This window comes from Telopea speciosissima, chromosome 1 (genome assembly GCF_018873765.1).
Source record: "Telopea speciosissima isolate NSW1024214 ecotype Mountain lineage chromosome 1, Tspe_v1, whole genome shotgun sequence".
Taxonomy (NCBI): Eukaryota; Viridiplantae; Streptophyta; class Magnoliopsida; order Proteales; family Proteaceae; genus Telopea; species Telopea speciosissima.
In genome coordinates this window covers 1,448,329-1,472,000 of record NC_057916.1, presented here as the reverse complement: position 1 = coordinate 1,472,000, position 23,672 = coordinate 1,448,329, and the positions used below count along the sequence as shown (strand labels likewise).

The 23,672-nt window shown below is 39.0% G+C and overlaps 2 protein-coding genes across 3 annotated transcripts; one reads left to right on the top strand and one right to left on the bottom strand.

The window, feature by feature from the left end:
- Positions 1 to 3,325: 3,325 nt before the first annotated feature.
- Positions 3,326 to 11,703, top strand: LOC122640884 (serine/threonine-protein kinase ATG1t). 2 transcript variants are annotated; one of them, XM_043834172.1, is made up of 9 exons: positions 3,326 to 3,624; positions 4,640 to 4,757; positions 4,855 to 4,913; positions 5,965 to 6,029; positions 6,128 to 6,221; positions 6,289 to 6,369; positions 6,449 to 6,560; positions 6,645 to 6,727; positions 11,692 to 11,703. In XM_043834172.1, the coding sequence occupies exons 1-8, from the start codon at positions 3,364 to 3,366 to the stop codon at positions 6,695 to 6,697; spliced, it is 843 nt and encodes a 280-aa protein (XP_043690107.1). In that variant the 5' UTR covers positions 3,326 to 3,363; the 3' UTR covers positions 6,698 to 6,727; positions 11,692 to 11,703. The 2 variants fall into 2 exon arrangements, with proteins under 2 accessions (XP_043690107.1, XP_043690099.1); XM_043834164.1 differs by lacking the exon at positions 11,692 to 11,703 and having other exon boundaries at positions 6,645 to 6,765.
- Positions 9,468 to 23,672, bottom strand: LOC122640899 (RNA-binding protein 2-like). The gene is made up of 6 exons (XM_043834183.1): positions 23,579 to 23,672; positions 10,911 to 11,047; positions 10,529 to 10,823; positions 10,337 to 10,398; positions 10,114 to 10,195; positions 9,468 to 9,786 (listed from the first exon to the last, which is right to left on the bottom strand). The coding sequence occupies exons 1-6, from the start codon at positions 23,655 to 23,657 to the stop codon at positions 9,683 to 9,685; spliced, it is 759 nt and encodes a 252-aa protein (XP_043690118.1). The 5' UTR covers positions 23,658 to 23,672; the 3' UTR covers positions 9,468 to 9,682.

Here is a 23,672-nt window from a genome sequence, read left to right as displayed (position 1 = left end):
GACATCATGAACTAAACCTTGAACACCAATTTTTTTGGTAGAAAGAGTAGCTGATATTATTTATCGTGTAGAACACACAAGTTGTGAAGTAGAAACAAATTCCACAAACCGTGGATCGAAATTAGGTCAAATTGTCGAACACGTTACCGACACGATCCTCCTTGCCAAGGAGTCAACAAAGCTATTTATCTCCCTTGGAACATAAGCAAAAGAACAAGATACAAAAGATGAAGATAATAAAAGAATATCTTCCAGAATAGACAACACCTCCATCGTAATCGGTCTGCCACGATGTTGTAGAAAATTGACAACACCCATATGATTAAATTCTACCAACAAATTAGTATAACCTGTTGTAACACTATCCAATACTGCAGTTCGGATTGCCGAAGCTTCACCCACCATGATATTATTAAACATGGCTGGAACAAAAACCGCTCGAATTGGCAAACCCAGATGATTCCAAAAAACATAACCCAAACCACTTGAATACCAATTGATGTAGTGAAAATGGTTCTTTTATCAAAAGAAAATGGTTTGTATACCGAAATCGTCTTGATACGATTGATTCATAACGATGTCGATATTGACAGCGATTGATATACTGTTAACTAAAACTTTATCATAAGAACACGCTTGTAGCTTAGTTGATAATTACCATATAAATGGGAAAGGTACGTTAAAAAAAAAAAAAGAAGAGACAGGTTTGAAATTAAGGATGACAGATGGACAGCCAGGTTAGACTAAGATATAGGCTTTGATAAGGATTGATCTATAATTTCTTCCCTCTCTTTAACTAAGGATCGAATTTGATAACGTCGGACCCTAACCATGGCCCAACTCCAAGGAATATATCACTCTTACTGATGGGTTTACTACAGTACGTGACAAATTAAAGTTGCTGGGTAGTGTTTACACTTTGAATGCATGCATTAGGATTCAGATCTTTTATGGCGTGGGTTGCCCGTCCTGTCGTGTTGCACAGACACAAGATGGCGCACATTGACCAAATCCCATTTGGTTCAGTTTTATCTAGTGTAGGATGATAAAAATCCAGACCCTGATCCTGTCAAAATTGATCAACCAAACTCTTTATCGGTTCAATATATTAAGTGTAGTTCCTCTTTTATTGCAAGTAGGTTGGTGTTGATTAATTAAGTCATGCAGAGTTCTTATATTTATTGGATTGGTATTTTCGAATGTTCGAATTATCCTAATCCATCATCTAGAGAATAGAATCCATGATGAACGTTTTCCTTTTTTGATTTTGTGGTAAAGGTTCTAACAATAACAAATTCTTTCACATCATCAATTGGCATCAGTGTGCCTCTTTTCAAAAGAGGAGATCTCGGATTGAGAAAACTAAGATGTGCATTTGGCAGGGATTTTGAAGCTCATCTAGAAATTGGCGTCTAAGAGTAAAAGTATATGGGTTGATTGGATTTATTCCTGATATCTTAAGGGGATACTATTTGGACAGTCTCTTGTCCCTTAAATGCATTAGATTTTTAAGTATAGACATTTAATTGGTTGCTCTAGTAATTAAATTCATATTGGATGATGGCTCTTCCACCTTTCTTAATTTGGTTGACACCCTTAACTTATTTATTAAGGATTGAGTTTTCCTTCACTCATGGGTCTGGACCGCACTTGGATGGGACTTTGGGAACAAAAGCTCGAACACTCGTATACAAGAGGGAGCTAAGTCATTATGGCATCCTTATGGTGGGATTCTTTTCTCCAACAGGTGAAGAAAAAATTTCTCCATCCGTTAAATGTTTTGTTACGGCCTTGCAGGTGCACTTAATTAAAGATAATGAACCTTCTAAATTATAGTGTCTCTATTTAACGGTAGGGTTAAACCTGACTCACTGACCCATGCTTTGAATTTCCATAGCATTTTTTGCAGAAGGAAGATGCTTCTAACTGGCCTTATTAGAAGATTCATTTGGTTTTTCTACTTGAAAGATAAAGAGAAAAAATTATATAATTTTAGGTAATATAAATCCATTCTTTTATTCATATTTTGGAAGATCAATATTTAGAATTAAATGCAAACTGAAGAGGAAAACTATTGATCATCTCATCAACTTTGAAGTTTGAACTAATAGATTAAATTTAGACTACAAAATCATAAAGCATATTGCATGTGCCCTCCAAAAGAAGGGGAAAAAAAGACTCTTCAATAACCCTTTCATTAGACCAGAAATTTCGCTAATTAAGGATCTAAGATGAAGTTTCAAGGAGTTCTAAGTCTATTAATGAATCCTTCAGACTTTAAATCGGACATTGCTATGATCCAGATTGGAAATCCATTGTGTGACATGTATAATGGGTGCCGCCCATGGGGCCAGAGTTCTTTGGGCAAATGCTGTCTTGGGCTTGGGCTTTGATTTTTCTCATAATTAACATAAGAATTAAATAACCAGCCTGAAGCTTCTAACATAGATTTCAAAACCATGCCAGACCGTGAACGGAAAAACTGCCCAGCTTCAGTTAGGTTGATAGTACCGATTGTCATGGTGAAGAAATTCCAGTGGAACTATAAGAGTAATGCTCTCGATTTCAATCCAGAATCTAACAATGACAAAGTATATGACCTAGCCCAGGCCCGGCCCGACCATGACTCAGGCCCTGAAAAATCGAATCTGACCTGTCCTCAGGGTCAAGTCAGTTTGATCATGATGGCCTTTACCATAGGGAGAACCTAAGGGGAAGGCAGATGCAGGGGCTGAGCCAGGCGAAGGGAAAGAAAAACAAGAAGAAGACAAAGGCCGGGCTGGGCCAACCTCAGCCCAATGCCTCAACCCTGGCCCAACCCTAACTCAGTCCTGGTCCACCTCTCAGGGTAAAGGTATCTCGGTCCATGCCTTGTTTGAGGTCGAGGTGGGCCAAAGTGGCTTGGGCTGACAGGCCAAACTTGCACCTCTAGTTGGTATCGATACTGACATGTGTCCGCCAAGATAGGGTAGGGCGAATGAGAGACTGGAGTACACTTGGCGATATTTCCTGCGTGGGAGGTTGCAATTTATCCTCTTAGTAGTAGTAAAAAAGGCATACCTGGTGCAGTGGTGCATGACTCATGTCATTAGGGTTTCCAAAATCGTTGAATCGGATCTTAAATCGATCAATTTCTATCGTGGAAATTCTAGGGTTATTCGGACCGGATTCGGACGGTCATATATGTTCTGAATCGGAATCGGTGGAAACCGACGTCACCGATTCCTGGTTTTAAAACCCTGATCGTCATAGAAGAATCGAATCCAACTACAATGTTCTGGACCTCTTGCGTTCTCCAAACAATTCAATGGTGTCGTAGTGGTGTTCCTGTTCCTTCCCCAGTGAATTGTCAAGTATGAAGGTATGGAGGACGAGACTACGGACATCTCCTCTGAGTCTGTAATCGCCATGGTTGGAGAGTATATCTTGAAAGGGAAAGTGGGAGAAGGTCCCTTATCGATCGTCTGGAAGGCGCAGCACCGACTTACCGGCGAAGAGGTGGCGGTGAAGCAAATCTATCTCTCGAAACTGAACAGAAACCTCAAGGGTTGCTTGGACTGCGAGCTCAACTTCTTGTCCAGTGTCAGACACCCCAATATTATTCGCCTTATAGACGCTTTTCAGGTTGGTTTTTCAACTTTGTTTGGATTAACACTTCTTCGATTACTTACCCAATTCCTAAAGGGTAAGTAATCGAAGAAGGGTGTCAGAAGCAGTGTTGTTGAAGAGAAGCATAAGCTAATTCCGAAATAATTAGGTTTATTGTTCCCCTCTCAGAGAAACTTGGACCGGGAAAACGATAACTGTGAATCAATGATAATTTATGCTGGAATTTACTTGAGTAAGATGCTCTTAGTGTGAGAAAGATCTATAGCATTTTTTGAAATCTTTGAAAACTGGTGTTTGTTGCTTTCGCTTGCATTGATCTGAATTGGGTTATATGGATTTATCATTTTCTAATTCTATGGTTGATATTCTCACGTCCTCCACCGTTTCGATGCAAAATGGGAAACCATTGGTTACAGATTTTGTGATGAGGTTGTTGGGCATGCTAACCCCAAGGTTTTTGATCTAGGGCACATACGATGCTCTTTAAATTGTAAACTGCTGAGGTTGATTCAATCGAGAACATGAATCCTAAGATGAAGAAAAGCAGGATAGCTTTTGAAAAAATTATCATGGCATGGACTGATCAAACAGAGATCCCTGGGGAGCTGCCTTGTGCAAAATCTTGAGGGTTTAGTTGTGCAAGTTAATTAAAACGATTCACTGATTCTATGGGAAGCTGTTTTTATTTTAAGTTTCAAACCCACCACTCCACCAGTAAGTAAACTGCCTCAAGTGCCTTTTGGTGAATACTGAATAAAATTTTGTTCTGGAGATCAGATAATACTTCAACTGTCTCTATGAACAAATTCTGAATTAGAGTCTCAATGAACAAATTCTGAATTAGAGCACTTCACAGTAGAACTAGGCAGAGATTAAGTTGTACGCTACTTCTGAGAGGTCTATAAAAACAGCCCTTATTTTTTTTATTTTCGATGAATCAAGAATAAGTCCAAAAAAGAGAGATCTTTTAACATTTCTGGATTAACACACTGAAACAAAACCCTGAAAAATTGATTATCTTCTCCATCAGGTTGAAGGGTGCATATACCTGGTCTTGGAGTTCTGTGCAGGGGGCGATCTAGCTTCTTTCATTCGGCAGAATGGGAGGATTCAAGAATCAATTGTCAGAAGATTTACGCGGCAGCTTGGTACTTCTTTCTTCAATAAATGATTAAACAACTATTCTTTCTGGTACTGCTGCTTGGTTTGTAAGCAACAATGGATGCTCTTGATACTTATGCACAGGAGCTGGTTTGCAAGTCCTGCGAGCCCACCATGTTATACATCGTGACTTGAAACCTGAGGTAAAGAAGTTCAAACTTGTACATGCACTCGCACATTAGTCATTCACCCTTGGGATCACCATGGAAGACCCCAAAGTCGTATTATTCCTTTTGAGTGCCATACACTATCTTATCCAATAGTTGTCTCCAGTTGAGTGTTTTTTTTTTTTTTTTTTTTTTTGGGGGGGTTGGTTGTTGTTCCCACTCTGGGAATGTTCTAGTGAGAATTTCTCCACACACACATGGAGATGGTGGACCTTACAGTTAGATCCCCCAAGTCATCCGCCTACATAATTTGCCAGATGTGCCCAGCTTTTGAAGTACCATAACCTGAGGCCTATATTAATCTGTCCAATGCTGGTTTCTCTCACCAGTCATCAATCGTTGAGAATAATGTTCAGCTTACCATGTTTAAGCTCTTATGTGGATGCTTAAAGTTAAACCTTTGACTATTTGGAGTCTAGAGTCAAAGCCCCTCTGCAAGAGGAAAATAATACCTAGGTGAAGGGCCCAATGAATCAATGGCTTCTGCCCTTTGATCCATGATTGATGCAGGCTGCATATGTTTATGGTGTCACCATATTGGTATTCCATTCATTATTTTGTGTTCTTTCAGGTTCCACTTGTTTTGACGGAACTTTTTTCTAGAAACTTGAGTTTTATTAATGAATTTTGTTGTTATTGCTTTTCTATTTATTCTTTTTTTTGGAGGGGGGGTGTGTTGGGGATTGTACTTAACATGGAAGCATATTTAGGCAAGGCATGGTTGAGTGAGGAAAAGAAGCTATCCATATGTGGGGTTGGTGTACCCTATGGGTGGCAATTGTATCATGGAGCAAGATGTAACCACTTTTTGTAGAATAATAATATATCTATAAAATTAAAATGGAAGTCATATTCTAGAATTTTGTCTTGTATTTCTGTAAAATAACTTAGTCTTTTTTATACCGCGACAATTTCATTTTGCTTTCAAGCAATTCCTGCAAAACATTTTCCATTGAAACTATCAGAGACTTAATGAGAAATCAGCATTTCTTACAATAGGTTTACATGGATATTTTATTTGGAGCAGAATATTCTACTCTCTACCCCGGACAGTGATGCAGTACTAAAGATTGCTGATTTTGGTCTCTCAAGGTAATTCAAATTATTATTTTGCAGTCATTTGCTTGCCATTAAATGAAAGTGAGCTCCACCCTTTAGTAATATGAGGATACATAAGGTTGTGGAAACAGAGTTGTACATCCAGGTGACTTTGTTGAGACTGTTTGCGGGTCCCCTATGTACATGGCTCCAGAAGTTCTGCAATTTCAAAGATATGATGAGAAGGTAAACAGAATTTTTGACTTTTTTACTTGTTCAAAATAGCAACTGAAACTCTAGGTTTCTCATGCAGGTTGATATGTGGAGCATTGGTGCAATTCTTTTTGAGCTTTTGAATGGGTATCCACCTTTTCGTGGGAGGAACAATGTACAGGTAGTTCCTTTTACTATACACTGAAACTGCATCTCATGGGACCTGGTGGTGATATCTGTTAATGTTTTGTCGATTTCAGCTGCTACAGAACATCCAGGAGAGCGCATGCTTGCCATTTTCTCAGCTCATCCTCCCTGGATTGCACCCAGACTCTATAGATATTTGTACAAGATTACTTTGTAAAAATCCAGGTCTGGCATCTTTACCAGTTTCAGTTTTCCTTTATCCTTTTATTTAGCTCCAGATCTGTTCACTCTCTCTATTTGCTGTTGCAGTGAATCGTTTGTCCTTTGACGAGTTCTTCTACCACAGATTCTTGAGAATGTAAACAATTCACCGGAGTTGCAATCCTGCTTTAGTGGATTTAAAGGATACTACAATTTTAAAATAAATCAGGACAAATCAAGGTCAACTGTCAAGTTTAAATCAAACGATTGCATTTCCCTGTCATTGTTGCAGTTATGGTGCTGAGCCAGTGAATTTTTTTGTCCTTTGGTTAGTTCTCCGGCCACATTCTTGAGAAGATGAATGATTTGCTGGAGTTCCAACACTGTTGAGTTTGAATTCGATGGTTAACTCTTGAATCCTTAACGACACTTGTTCAAAACAGTAATTCTTCTTGAATACACAAAGGTGGGTTACTGTTTTGGAAAGATGCAAAGGATTCAAGATTTAACCGTCCAGTTCAAACTCAAGAACTGCAATAACCAAGCGTTGTTTCAGTAACAGTTTTGATGTTGCTTGCTTTTTTAACTGTATTTGGTTCACTTCCTAGAAATTCTTGAAACTTTATACAGAACTATTCCCAGTTCTGTCCCCAATCTTCATTTTTTTTTTTTATCATTGTGATATTACTTTAGAGTACCAGTGCGCATAGTGCTTCTACAGTCAAAGTCTTTTGTGGGCAATTGTCGGTTGTGTGTAGCATGGTTTGTAATCTTGGATTGGATTGGTCGATGTTGACCAGATCGGATCAGTGTTGACCTAGACTGATCAAGCCCGGTACTAGTGGATCACTCCTTGGATTTTGTCAATTCGGTTGGATCGTCTGAATCCAATCAAATATACGTGAGATTTTTCATTTTTTAAATATTTTTTTACTAATAAGGGTTCGGAGTACAAAATTGACACACTTATCAGATAGATATCAGCCTTGACCAATCTGAAGACCGATCCTTGTATTACACACCGTCTAGTGGCCATGTGGGATTTGGAGTATTCTTTTGTTAAATATGTTTCTTTCATTTCCATATTTAGGCATTTGCATATGCAACCCTGATATTTAGGAACTTTATCATCAATCCTCTTCAAATCCATCATCGATTAGTGCCGTGTGAGTCTGTAACCCTTGAGAGGGGCCAATGTTAATAATGTTTCTTGCTATATGTCAATACATGGTCAGGTATATGATTTCCTCCCTACAATTTTGTATGGTTAATCAATGTCATTTTCTTTTTGGATTTACCATTTTTAAATTTGCCACATTACCCATTAAATGTGGTACAAAAGTCGAGGTTCCCACTCGATCTCGCAAATTTATCAGCATCGAAAGTAGGGTCACCAACGATCCTCAGGTCTGAGGAGACTGTCTATAACCAGCCACAAATCCCAAGCGATTAATAAAAACAGCAGTCGTAACTAGAAGACAGTGTAGTAATTGGGATAAGCAGAAGAAAAGAATCCATCTCTAAAGAGGCTCATTTTGAAGTCATGTACCCTGTTTTTTAGCTGCATGAAACGAATTTGGCTGTTCTAACCAACCATTAGTCAGCCACAGAAACCGTATACGAACTACAAAATTTCAGTTTCTGTCCTCGTCAAACTTTCTTCGCATATCAGTTGAATTTTTTTAAATAAAAAAACCTTACAATGTCCCATGAGATTTTGAACCACAATTGAACAGAGAGAGAGAGAGAGAGAGAAGACTACACGGATGCTGATCTTTTGCCCTTAAATAATTGGATAAAGTATCTACCATAACAAGTGGGATCGAAAAAGTAGATGAGCAAAGAAATATATTCATTATTTGTTTGACCCAAATATTAGCCCGATCACAGGATGGATTATACCCAAAACTTGTGGACAAATTGAACCCAAGGTTCCCAAAAGTGTCAATTTAGCTGAATGGAATTGGTCATTACAAATTAACACTTTGTAAATCATCTGAAACTACCACTTGGGTGCATACAAAATAAGGGTTCGTATTACAAAATTGACACAATCAAAACCATGCGCCCCCCCCCCCCCCCCAATCTATCCAACAATCAAAATGACCACACCATCTAATAAGTTTGGGTGCATAGTGCAGACAATGCAAGGGTTGGGAGTATCTATGACAATGCCCGCTTTCTATGTAGGCTGTGCAAAATACCTTTTGCTTTAAACAAAACAATTGTCAAACGCTGTTTTTATCACAATATATCACATCGGGCTCGAACTTGGCACTAAAGAAAGACAAGGGCAACACATCCAATAACCACACCAGGGGCCTCGAAGAGAACCATCTCCATCAAAAAACGAATTTCCTGCCACTTAATATTATAGTTACAGATAATTTACCAGGGAAGAACATTCAAGTTTAGTCCTTCCAATATTCCATGATTCAACTGCACTTGCATGCGACACTACGATGACAATACAATTAATTCAATAAATGGAGACAGTTCACCAAATCACCAGCTTTAACTCCATAGCATAAGACCAAATCACATTGCAAATGGACATTATCATAATTCAGTTCCCAACACTTAGTAATTGACCAGCTGGGCAAAATACAAAATAAACCCCATCATCATCCAGACATCTTGGCCTTCAGACCAAGTATCCTCTTCTATGAAAGGAGAGCAGGGTCAGACACTATACCCGTCCCCAGAAAATTCGAGTGCAGGTGAAATGAAATCATAACGAGTACCATACCAATTGATTTGTAGATTGTAAAATCATCATGATCATATCATAAACCCAGGTAAAAACCACAATTACAACATTGTCAAATGCACAGCTAAACTTTCCTAATTCTGGCATGAGGTTCTAGCTTCTTGACAATGCTAACAATCAAATTTGACAGTCCATCCGAGGAACATGCCATCTCTCATGTATGACCAAAATCATAACCCACCCCCCTAACTGATTCCCACTTTTCAACCCTAAAGTATCATACATTGTATGAGCTGTTCTTGAGCAACCTGAATTCAGTTATATCAGGTAAAATCCACAACAAAAAGCGCTCAGGAATTACCAAAAAATATAAGATCTGATCCCTCTAATCCATTAAGTCAAGTCAACACCAGAGAAATCTCACCTCAGGCCTGATTTACCGCTTGCCACGATGTGCGGGGCCAGATCTTGGACCAGGAAACCTCGCAAACTGCAACCGCAGAATGGGAGAAGAGGGTTCATGATCGTCCAATTTATAACCTGTACAAGAAACTCAGTAAAGTCAGCATCTTTCGAAGCTCCCAAAAGACAAACATAAGTTCTTTTTTAGAAGCCAATGGAATGATCACAAATGCGCAATGTTATTCCAACAAAAGGAGAAAACCTTCTCATAACACAAAGCACAAGCTCTCCAAACCCTCACCACCCACAAGATGTACTACAAGAAAAATGATTCTACTGTTCTACATGGTATTACAGTGGAAATGACCCTCACAACATATGTGCCAATCACATAGAGCAAATCATATTTACCCTGATACCAGTAAATACCAATACTGTGCTAAAGATGATGTCTGGAATAAGTACCTTGCAAGGCATTCAAACAAGTTGTGGCACATACTGGATTTTCAAAATCAACAAAACAGAGTAAAAGTGGGTCCCCACCATGCTGCATGATATCAATAGAGCCTTTAGTATCAGAAGAGAGTCAGTTCTAGAAGCCAAAAGAGTAAAAGACAATGCAAATAAAACACGCTAGACCAGCCAACCAAAAGCGAGAATAAATGGTTATGTATAACAAGTCACTCACATTCTTAGGTTCTTTGTTCACGAGTCTTACTTCTTTGTACCCCAAGAATGGGCGAAATATATCTAGAGATGTGGTAAAGGGAAAATAAATAGCCAAACATTCCCAAACCTCAACATCGAAAACCTAAGAAAAAAATTAAAAATAAATTTCATAAAAGTAGTCTAACACCGTAGCTACAGTTTTGAAGGATACGGGCTACTTCCCTACGTGTGCTATCGGGGGGAAGTCCCTCCACAAATAAAGTGTTTGAAGCATCTGAAGGCAGCAGCGGTGGCATTTCACGGCCTGGTCTAGCCATTGGGTCCATTGGACGCTGACCACCTAAATCCATGCCTCGAGCATTGGGTGCTAGATCAGGACCACCTACCTGACCACCATGCTCTCCAATGGGAAGACCAGACATTCCTCCACCAGTCCCATAACCCCTTCCAAACCCAGCTCCACGACTGAAGTTACCAGATTCCCCAGTATTGAACGAAGATGGTTGCTGCAAAAGCATTGCGATGAAAATTTTAGCATATAGACAGACGTTCCAGTCAACACCATGAGTATCACATAAGTTTGAACATGCTACCGCACTACGGAGATAGCGGTCATATGCTGATCCAACGGTTTTTGTGTCTTTTAAAACGCGAGGCCCACCACGATCATCATCACGTGGCAAATAATTGAGCATCTCATGACCTGAAGGCATCATAGGGGGTGGGAGATCTGCATGTGTTGAAGATATGGGGGATAAACTTCATTTCAATGAAATTCGAATTTTAGAAGGTATAAAAGAACATACTAGTAGACAGAACATGAACTGAGAAATATAAAGTCTGAAACAATTACAAAGCAACCATAGCATTTCTCTGTTCCTCACTTTTAAGACTTATTCAGAAAATTAAGCTCTTAAAGCTTCTAAGTTTCAATGGATCCTCACAACAGGAATAAAATAATTACAGATGAGAAAAAAGAAACTGGGAACCAGGGTTTTTGTCACCCCTATGAAAACGGGGATTGGCAGTCAGAACAGTGGTAATTAAGATCAACAAATATTAGGTAATAGGTAGAGCTGGGGTCAAGCAAAGGATTGCACAGATAGATGCTAGACTAATTTCATTAATGGTTATACAAGTCTACGAGGGTAAAGATCATCTGATGCAGTTGCACTTCCATGACTGAACTGGCTTGACCCAATCTAGAAACCCAGAACACGAAGAATTGGGTCAAAAGTCGAAACCTGTTTTTCAGTACAAGGGGTGTCTAGGGTAATTTTTTCTTTTATTTGGGGTTATTCAGGTCATTTGATGTTAGTTAGTTAAGATATTGAGTTTCAGTTGGTTTGAGCTTCTGTTTTAGGATACGATTAGAAGAGTTTTATATTTTTATTTATATATGTAAGCACCCCATCGAGATATACAGATTTGAATGAGTTGGTTTGTTGAAGAAAAGAAGCCCACCCATTCTGTTACTATTGGCTACGGCATGAATCTGATGGTCGGTTACACTTATTTCTCTCTCCTGATCTCTTCCATTCTCAGGTTTGAACTTCTCTTCTTACATTTTCCTCTATTATCCGTTTGTCCTTGCTTCTTCCATCTTTTCCTTTCTTCACTCTTGCTATTCTGCTATTGTTTCGCCTGTTTCTGCAATGAGCGGTACTTGCAGCCCAAATAGTTGGAATTTATCTCCCTTTATCCCTTTTCCTTTCACCCAGAAATTTTGGGGATTGATACCTTACCTCAGGGTGATTCAAACCCTAGGTCTTTATCCCCTAAAACCAGCCCTGCTGAAAGAAATCCACCTGAAATCTAACCTGGTTACTGGTCTTATTGCCAGATTCAGTTGAAGAGCTTCCCACCTTCTTAATCTCTGTTTTTTTTTAAAGTCTATTAATGGAGGGATTCAAAGGGTTGGTGGCAAGGTTCAAAATTTTGGTCGAAATCTGTAAACTTTCGGCTGCAAGTTTCAGTGAAGGATTTCGAAGCCCAAATGGCCAAATTAGGTTCAGAAACTTCTAGGAAACACTATTTTAGGCCCTCTAAACATAGTGGAACTCTCATATTTCTACCAAAAATAAATAAACAATACCCCCAAAATGGTAGTTTGACTTTAGAGCCTAGTTTGGTAATATACGTTGTATGCTGCCGCATACATTCTCTAATATGGCCTATTCCACACAAAGTTTAGTACTAGAATTAGGGCTGTAAACGGATCGGATTCGGCTCGGATAGTGCTACACGGATATGGACACGAATACGGAAACGGATTTCGGCTATTCATTTACACCCCTAACTAGAATACATGTAATTCAGTTAAAAATAAAATAAAAAATGATTCAATACGTTCACAACACAGCAAATCTTGTTCCAACCTTGTACGACAATGATTTGACAAATAAAAATACAAAAATGAGGTTTCTCCCTCTTCTCTGTTGAAACTGACGAAACAAACAAAATGGATTGAAATTTCGACCCATTTCATTTGAAACTATGCTTTTAATGTAAAAGCATGGTAATGTTTCGACTGAAATATCGGCAACATGAATATCAAAACCGAAACTTCAGCGAAACGCCGAAATTTTGACCGAAACATCGGCGAAACGCCGAAAGTTCGACGGTAACATTGTAGTAGAGGGCCAGTAGGGAAGACGGGCTAACCTGAGAGGGGTCTCAGAGTTGCAGGGGAGGGGAAGAAATAACATAGGAAGAAAGGGGGGAGAGAGAAGTTCGCACACACACACCTAGCCACGTAGGCTCTTCACAATCACAAACTCAATTCATTATCTCAAATCTGAGTTCTAATTTCACAGTTACATGTACTTAAATAAAAAAAGAAACCCAACATGAAAAGGAAACCTACTCTAATTTGAAAACTCAAATTAACTACGAAAATAAATCCTAGTTGCTATCTCCTACTTAAGCAATCAAAATAAAATATTTCATGTTAATCCCAAAATAGAAGTAAATAAAAATCCTAAAATATCCTACTAGACCCAAATTGGACCCGGTTCATCTCCGTATGTGTTCCCAAACGGGTTTGGATTGGTCCAAGGTAGTGCACCTACATCAATTCCTTCGGTGATCAGAAAAACTCGACCTCGATGTTTGTAAAACGAGAGTATCAACACTCGATCGACATCCACAAACATTGGCTTTGATGGGGCGATGATCCAGCGCATCTCATGATCAACCATCATGATCTTCTAATGGTCGTTAGAAACATCATCTCTTCGATGGGAATCTGATTGCGCGAGGCAACCTTTATTGGACCATTCACTTTATTTTGATTGTCACGTTCGTTGGCCACCTCTGATCCGCCTTCTGAATATTCTATCAAAAATTGTTGTTTGCAATTTACGGAAACCATCTCTAATTGAAAGGAGCAAATCGTATCGATCAACCTCCATGATGTGGCCTTAGGTTCGGCTCTGCTGTAAATAAATAGAATCTCTATGGACTATTGGGACATCAGAATAAGGAAGGACAAAATAAGGTTAAGAATTAAAGATGGAGGACAAACTAGGAATGGAGGCTAAAATAAGGACAAAGTTGAATAAGGATAAAGGGAGGGGCAATTCTGGCAAACAAAAAAAAATTAAAATAAAGTACGTCATAAGAGGGGGTAATATGGGAAGAATGGGTTGTAAAAGAGGAACTTCTCGTGGGAATCCTGGAGTGGGAGACATGTTGAGGCTGTCTTCTTCCAATGGACAACAAGCGGCTGGAGTTCCACTTCGAAGCGGAGTCTACTACGCAGTCGAACCAGAGGAAAGCAGCAAAAGAGATGTTGCGAGTTCTCGAGATAAGCAGCATGGATGATCTATGCGACTTTGAAGGGGACAATACAGAGAAAGAGGAGATCAGTTGAGTTCGATTTGCGGTGAGGGCTTTCGAAACAGGTATGATTTTTTTTCTCTCTTTTTTTTTCCCTTTTTTTTTAATACTGGTGGAACCCCGGGTGAGAGGGATGGTGTTGACTGAAGTTGCAGAAAAAAGAAAAAAAAAAAGGAGAGCAGTAGGGAAGGGTTAGCATTGGTGAATCGAGGAGAGAGGACTTATGGTGGGGATCGAAGGGATGGGGTTTGCCCCCTTTTTTTTTTGGTTTGAGGTCACATTGGGGGAAATGAAGGGAAAGGGGTTACTGTTGGTCGGGAGGGGTTGGGGAGATGGAGGGCTGCAAGGAGTAATCCTTTTTTTATTGCAGCTCTCGGTTGAGGAATAGAAGTAGGACTAGGGGAAGGGAATGAAAGAGGTTGATGGGGAAGGAGATGGATCCTTCGGCTCTGATACCAAATTGGTATTGGGCCGGTAGAGAAGAAGGGGGTAACCTCAGAGGGGTCTCAGAGTTGCAGGGGAGGAGAAGAAATTACATAGGAAGAAGGGGGGAAGGAGAAGTTTGCACACACACCTAGCCACGCAGGCTCTTCACAAACACAAACTCGATTCATTATCCAAATCTGAGTTCTAATTGAACGGTTACATGTACTTAAATAAAAAAGACGCCCGACATGAAAAGGAAACCTACTCTAATTTGGAAACTCAAATTAATTAGGAAAATAAATCCTAGTCGCTATCTCCTACTTAAGTACTTAAGCTATCAAAATAAAATATTGCATGTTAATCCCAAAATAGAAGTAAATAAAAATACTAAAATATCCTACTAGCCAAAGACCCAAATTGGACCCGGTTCATCTCCGTCCGGGTTCCCAAATAGATTTGGATTGGTCCAAGGTAGTCCACCTGCATCACTTTGACATTTATATGTATCACATGCCATTTTGTTTCGACATCTGTCAAAACCTGAATATTTTGCAAAATCTTGGCGAAATATCAAACTATGGTTGGGGGTTAGGAAACTTCTAAATTCGTAGCTCAGATGGAATCTACTTGAGAGAGTTCTCTCAATCACAAAAGGAACTTCTCCTCCGCTGCATTTCTGTTGAGAGCTTCAAGACATCGTACTCTCTTGTTTACAGTTAAGATAATATTCTTCCCTTACTTACATAAAAGCCCTTGTTTTTGAAAGTTATTTCTATTTTATACACATACCATTCTAAAATATCAGATTGGTCCTTTACATCAATTTAAATAACAGCTCAGTTCCAGATTCTGTTTGTTTTACTCAAAAAGGAATCCAGAATATGCAGAATTTCCATTCTTCCTTAAAACTTGAATTTTATCATTCAATAACGAGCCCTTAACGACCTAAACTAGGATTTGTAACCCGAGATTGCATCATCCTCACAGATCACCTTATTATGAGGGTGAACTGTCCAGTCAGATGTCATGTGCAAAGACAAGAAAAACCTTAACCATTATGAGGGTGCTGAGCAAAGATACATAAGAAAGTAGTAACCATTAATCACCAATTTTTCAATCTGATTTGCTCAAGAAGATTTTCAATCATCACTTGGTCTCTTTGGACAACCGCTACCTACGGATTAGTATATGTATGAGGATGATCGTGGCAACCCTTTGCATCAGAATAGAAAAGGTGGAATCCAGCAGCTCTACAATGGGATTTCAGTAGGGAATTTAAATGGAGAGCAAAAGTAGAATTCTGAGGAGATGACTTCAACTTTCCATTTTATGGATTCCTAATGACATAAAGAGAGCAATCACACATTTACAACAATAATTTCAGACCCTTAAAATGGCAGAGGTCAAGAAAAAAAGAGATCCGTTTCAAAGTGGTAAGGAAGATTAATAAAGGAATAGCTCTCCACTAAAGCAATTTTTTTTGGAGTGGGAGGGAGGGGTGGTGAGGGCTCAGAAGAATCCTCTAATTGGATCATATGCGTCTAGACAACCAAGTAAGGGAACATGAATATCTTTCTGAGGGAGTTCAGAGACCCAGAAAGTAAACAGAGAGAGTAACAATTTACATTATCCATATTTTAACCCAGCAACATCCTAATGTATCCACAGTCTAACCCACCAAATCCCAATGTTTCCACTGCATGCCCAGTCCACTCATAATTTAACTCATGAGCATCCAATTGCATCAATTATGAGCCCCTCCATAGGAGTAGCACCCCTCGTTCAGTTAAGAAAAATCGACAACCCAAAGTACAACTGTAGCTATGTAATTTTGACATTTAAAAATAAGGCCCTTACACATGTCCAGAGGTGCAACTTGGGCCAGAGCATGAGATTGGGGCTTAAAAATGAAACCAGGCCTGACCTCAGGCTCAGCACTACTCAAAATTCACTGATTGTCCAACCCAGCCAGGCCCAAGTTGCAGCCATACTCATGCCTGAAGACGGTTGGGATTTAACGATCTAGTTGAAGTACAGAACAACCTCCTATACGAAGCTATAATTACCAGTAAAATGTAAATAATATGTAGAAGTAGTACAAGTAAGCTAGATGCACACAAAAACAAAGATTTTATGATCTTTAACAATACTTTATAGGAATCAGCCTTAAGCCCTTATCTTTTTGCGCTTTTCATGAACGACTTAACCAAGAGCATTCAAGACGAGGGCCCGTGGTGTATGCTCTACGCCGATGATATTGTTTAGGTGGATGAGACAAAGGCAAGGATTAATGCTAAGTTAGAGCTACGGAAATCAACCTTGGAAACTAGAGGTTTTAAGATTAGTAGAACAAAGACAGTATATGATGTGTAATTTTAGTCACACCATGATGGATACTGACATGGTGTGAATTGAGGAAAGAGAGATACCGCAAAGTGACTATTTTAGATATTTGGGGTCAATCATAAATAAAGAAGGTGACATAAAAGATGATGTTTTACAACGAATTAAAGTGGGATGGATGAAGTGGAAAGGTGCGTCTAGAGTGCTGTGTGACCGACGCATTCCTCTAAAACTTAAAGGAAAGTTCTATAGGACTATTGTACGACCGGCTATGATGTATGGGCCAGAATGTTGGGTAGTTAAGAAGTGTCATATCAAGAAGCTATGTGTGGTAGAGATGAAGATGTTAAGATGGATGTATGGAAAAACAAGGATAAAGTAAAGAATGATCATATCATAGCTGACTTGGGAGTTGCTCCGATCAATGACAAGTTCTGAGAGAGTCGTTTGAAGTGGTATGGTCATGTTCAATGGAAGCCTAGGGATGCCCCAATAATAAGGAGTGATATGATTCCGATTAAAGGAGCTGAAAGAGCGAGGGTCAGGCCTAAGATGACCATATGAGAAGTTGTGAGGAAGGACATGCATAGTCTAGGTCTTGTACCATGTATGACCTCGGATAGAGCCTATTGGAGGGCAAGGATCCATGTAGCAGATCCTACCTAGCTGAGATTCTCCTAACTTGCTGGGCTGTGCCTCTTTCCTCTTACTTTATCTTTCACTTTTCTTTTATTTCCCATCATTCATTTGTCATTGTCCATTTTTCACTTCTCATCTCATTTCCCAACCCTCCTTTTCCATCTCTTCATTCTTTTTTTTCTTTTTTGCTAGAACTCAGTTTTACCCACTTTGTTTGTTTGGATCCATGTAGCCGACCCCATTAAGTTGGGATAAGGCTGAGTTATTATTTTTGCCAATACTTCATAGGATTATTATGTTCTAACTAAACTTCTTTTTTAAAATAAAAAAAAACTCTGTAATTTTGCACCTTATTTCAGTGAAATAGAAACCAAATGGAAGAGAAATTCATACAGATTCTGCTATTTCCAACCCATCTTGGAAATAGCCCCTACATAGTTTTGTTAAAGCACAGTAACGGTAGTGACAGAAGCGACTCCTAATCACTTAGGATTGCCTGGCCTTTCGGGCAAGGGAAAATGACCATAAAACAGAAAAGTGCAGACCCTTTACCCACCTAGCTCAAGTTAGCCGGTACCTCTAAGGAGGCAGACTGATTGATTAGTTCTATCCTCCCATACTTGGCCTACACAACTAACTATTTCCAGCTGCTCTTCAATGAGCACGTGGTAAACAACAGCTCTTTTGATGGGCAAAGCAGTAATTTCTTGTAACTCTTATATAACGAACACATATGGGAAGACGCTCCACCTTCGGCCTGTCTTCCTTTTTCTCCATGGTTCTGCAGGTTGCATTTTCAACATACAAAAAAGAGAAAAGATGAAGAGGACTTGCAGGGCCGCAGGCCACTGCATCACAGGACCAAAGCCCCTTGAGGCCACAACCCACAGCCCCTCTGCCTGCTTCCACAGGCCCAACTCCCCACCCATTGTCCTCCAACTTCTCCCACTGCAAGGACCGCTGGCCCGCTGTGCACAGACCGGCAGCTCTTGCCTGGGCAGCGCTCTCCGACGGGTCCTTTTGGAGCAACCTTATTGTTGCGCCGAGGACCTGCGATACAGAAAAAAAGGGGGGGTTATCATGATGAAACAAAATACAATTCTGTTCCATGTTTGTTTTGGAGAAGAGGAAGGAGATGGGTGAAGGGTGTATCTCTTCACTCATCTCATTATATCATATAAATGGGATTTAGTGGGTGTTATTAAGAGATAGAATCTATTCTCAGAAATTGAATTACTAAATCGATTTCTTGTTCTTGAAATATTTCAGATTGATGCAACCAACAAAAATTTCAATTTCTTGACCAAAAATCTATTTGGTGACTATTTCATGAAATCAATCCAAAATTGCAATCAAAATCATACCAATCAGCCCTTCGATAGATGCCAAAACGAAATGGCATGCAATATGTAGAAATGACAATGTTTCAGTTGAAATTTCATCGTTTTGCCGAAGTTTCAGTCTGATATTTCATTTTGTCGATATTTCAGTCGAAACGTTACTATGCTTTTACCTTAAAAGCATAGTTTCGAACAAGATTGGTCGAAATTCATTTCATTAGTTTTGACAGAGAAGAGGAAGAAACCTCATTTATTGTGTTGTTAGAAGCGACGATTTGCTGTGTTGTTGGAAGATTTATTTTGTTGCTGAACACATTGAACCATGTATGATGTATGAATTATGAAAGTGTTTATAATTTGTATCTATTCACTCCTAATGTATATTTAAGTTGTTTTAATTGAATAACATGTGTTCTAGTACTAAACTTTGTATGGAATAGGCCATATTAGAGAATGTATACAGCAGCGTACATATATACTACCAAACTAGACTCCGACGTCAAACTACCATTTTGGGTGTGCTTTTCTAAAATCTAACAGTTCCACTATGTTTAGAGGGCCTAAAATATGGGTTTATAGAAGTTTCGGAACCTAATTTGGCCAAACTTGCAGCCGAAATTGTACAGATTTTGACAGAAATTTTGGTTTTGGTCAAAATATTGAAGTTTCGAGCTTGGTTGAAACCAAGCTCGAAACCGAAATCTTGAACCTTGGTTTCAATCTGAAAGCTGCCTGCTAAAATGCTCTCTTGATATTAGTTTCCTGAACTTTCTTTGACCTGCGAATACTAATTATTTATATTGTTATGATATTACTATTTTACTTCAGGTACTAATCTGATCTATTGCCCTAGTTTCTATTTCCATTAGTTACTATTTTCTGTACTGTTGCTGCTTACTATTTTTTTCCTTGTTGATTTCGGTTCTTATTTCAACTTCTGTTTTATCAGCAGTTGCTTATTGTGTACAGCACTTCTTTTTATACTAGCCACAATTGTCACGGCGCCGCCAAGGCATCCAGGCTCTTCCTTGGGTCCAAGGTTACAGCAGACCTTGTTGACACTTCACAATTCCACTTTGAATTATGTTTATTGCTTTGCTTTCAATGAATATGCTTATACTTTGTTTATTATATATTGATTTTCACACAATAGGTTATTACTGGCATAATTATATCGTATTGCATTGATATGACTTATATTCTACACATAAACATAATTATTTAAGAGTATCATTCCTATATTATATATAGTCATATACATGTGCCTAAGGGCCTAGGCACCTCTCCAACGCCTTGGGTCACTTAATCGCTTTGACAATTATGATACCACCAAATGCTCTCTTTGTTACTAATCACAATTCAGTTACTATTCCTGAACTTTGTTGCACTTTTGGAAAGTTTCTAAAATCCAGTTTCCAATTCAGACTTGCTATTCTCTGAGTTTATAAATCAAAGTTACTACTTTGGGAAGCTACTAAATTCTGGTTCTATTTTGGGTTCCTAATCACTACGATTCTGAAATTTCTTTGATTTTCTAACCCCTAAGGTGAGTTAGAATGCCACCATAAGATACAGCCGATTCATATTATTGACAATTATTACAGGCTAACCTTAAATATTAGTTCCTCGGACACACCTTATCCAAGTGGAATCCAATGCGAGTAAAAAATCTCCAAGGAAAACTAAATGAGGGAAGGACAAGTGTTTTCTAGTGCTACCAACATTAAGAAAAATAAATTGATATAGGAGAATACTAGAGCTCACTTTCCAGTATCCCAAGAAATTTGTCAGATACAGAGTTTGGATTTATCAAATGCCAGATTCTAAAGGCTTGGGAAGGTGAGAGTCCATTTTGATAGATTATTTTTCCATCCATAGTACTGATGACTTTCAAATGAGTTTCCTATTCTTCAGGTAGAAACATGTATATATAGGAACCTCCTTCCACTGAAATTTTTACTCTTTTGATTGTAAATATGGAAGGGATCCAGGTAGGTTATGCTTACTTTCACTTTATCTCTTCTATGTAATACAAACATAAGTTATAAGCAGCTTACTTTCCTTTTTAGTCTAGGAGTCTATTTTTTAGTCTTTTATATAACATAGTTGTCAAGGTGTCACCTAGGCGTCCAAGCGCTTTGGTCGACTTGGGTGCCTTGGTCGCCTGCTTGGTGTCGCCTTGAACTTTTACCCTCTCCAACACCTTCGGTTGCCTAACCGCCGTGACAACTATGCTTAGGATCTGGATCTGGATCTGGACCAGTCCATCTAAAATCCAAATTGCCCAACGTGGATCCAACCAACAATATTAATGGATGTTCATTCTAAGATCCAAACCTAGTATACATGGACATGAAATTAAGCAGATCTCAGATTCAACCAGCTCCATTTTATGCCGTATATAGTTTTTTTCTTAAAATATTTCTCAAAAAAATCTCCATTCAGGAAAAGTAAAGTATGTACAGTCTAGTACAGTCATAGTTGTCATGGCGTCACCATGGCGCGTCCTGGCGCTGGGAGAGGTGGCATATCGAGCTATGCCATGGTGGATGTAAATATATCGTTCGATATGGCTTCCATGGCGTCGCCATGGACGCCATACCACGATATGTTGGCATATCGGTCGATATTTGTACATATAAAAGTTAGATTTAATTTTATTTTTTTTTAAAACCATTTAATAGCTTAGATGCTTTTTTATTAATGTCTATTGGAGGTGTAACTTAAAAGTATACACCTGCAATACACATTATCAATTTATCATAAAGTTTAAAAACAATAAACATATTACCCTGCACACAGCCACACACAACAGCAGCACATATTCAACTCCATTAGTCCATAATTCAGTTTTTTCTTTTTTCCCCCTTCAACTTAATGTTATAGAAGAAAAACCAGTACTTTGATAGTCTGATTTTGTGTTTTAGTTCAGCCTAAAAACCAGTTTAATTGTTATTTTTGTTTTGTGACTTTAGTTACACTTTCATGAATTAAACCATAGTGGCATAGTATATTAGTAGTAGTGTAGTACACTTTCATGTTGATTTTTGATGTTATAGGACATATATTATAGCATACTAAATGACATTAAAAATAGAGAAAATAAAAAATTAAACATAGTCGACATGCTCGCCATGGCGGGCGACATGTTGATATATCGACGTGACACCCTTCCACCGACTTGGATCGCCGTGACAACTATGAGTACAGTTGCCAAAAATACAATCAAATAAATTTTCACAAATCAGTCAGTTTCAATATTCAATACTGAACTCAATTAAGCCATATTCCAACTAAAGGGGGTCAGACCACTACATGAATCTGGTCCAACCATTTAAGTCTAATTAAATCCATGTTTCCACACCATCTCTCTACACTAATACCCAGGTCATTTTTGGGCCTCTATAGTACTTTTAAACCATAAAATCATTCTAAACTGGGGGGGGGGGGGGGGAAGGTTCATAATTAAGGTCAACAGGGTTCAGTTTTCTTAATGTTCAACTTTGGGGGTTACATAAATCTTGTTCTTCCACTCTATTATATCAAGGACCACAATTCCATTTCTTCATAAGCACTCATGTCTTTTCTCAGCCATGCTATTTCTTGTCCAGCAACACTCTTTATATGATTAGTTCACAGGCACTTGTACCCAGCAGCAGGCAGTCATGAAAGCCAACGGACCCATCACCTATATGGAACACTAAAGACCAAAGGCTACTTTGACAAATGCAAAGGGCAATCTATGTACTAAAGTTCCGAACCACCACTTAAGTCTGTCTGCCTTTCACTTGGCAAGTGTACATATCAAACTCTGCAAAGTGCCAAGATCAGGGTTTCAAAAATCAGTGAATCGGATCAGGAATCGGCCAATTTGTATCAGAATCGGCTGGGACCGATCCCGATTTCTGCCGTTCTGAATCGGAAAATTCACGCCAAGATTCCCCTAAATCAGTGATTTTTCAGACAAAATGACCGATTATAGGGTTCTTGGGACCAATTCCGGCCGATTCTGATCTGATCCGATCCGAATCAGAATCAGCAGGGACCGATTCCGTCACCAATTCCTGGTTTAATCCTGGCCAAGATCCAATTTTAAGTCCATTCAATATACACACAGCTTTTATCGAATGCATCACAACCATGCCGAAGGAAATACAAATAGTCCCCCGTCAAATTTTAGTACCAAGAAAACCAATGTCTCCAACGCCAAACAAAAGTTAGGGACAAAGCAAATGCCCACAAACCAAAGTTCAGACCAAAATGTATCAGTTTTGAGCAGGAGAGGATGCCAAGACAGTTCAGTCAGGAATTGGAAAGTGGTGGCACTTCAAACAAAGGAATTAATCTTGTGGAAACTAAGGCATATCTAGTTCAAGAACAGAAACAAGAACACAAAGGGAAAACGGAGTTGATAAATGATTACGTAGATGCAATAAAAAAGAGATGTCAACTTAAGGATTTTAACAGTATGAGTCTCCCTCTCTTGCAATATTGCTATGTTCAAAACCTCATTTCTTGGGGATTCGGTAGAAAACATTTTTGAATGGGAGAAGAAGACGAATAGGAAGGCGACATTCAGTCATTAAGACAAAGCAGAGGGAAATTTACTGCGCAAAGAATCATAGAAAGCAACAAGCAGCCATGAAATCCACGTTTAAGCAAGACAAACTTACCGTAGTCAGTACGAGGACGTTTAGGCATGGCCGCACGATGATGCATATGCGGTTGTTGATTCCAATAGGGGTCCGCCATGGCTGTAGCAGAGAC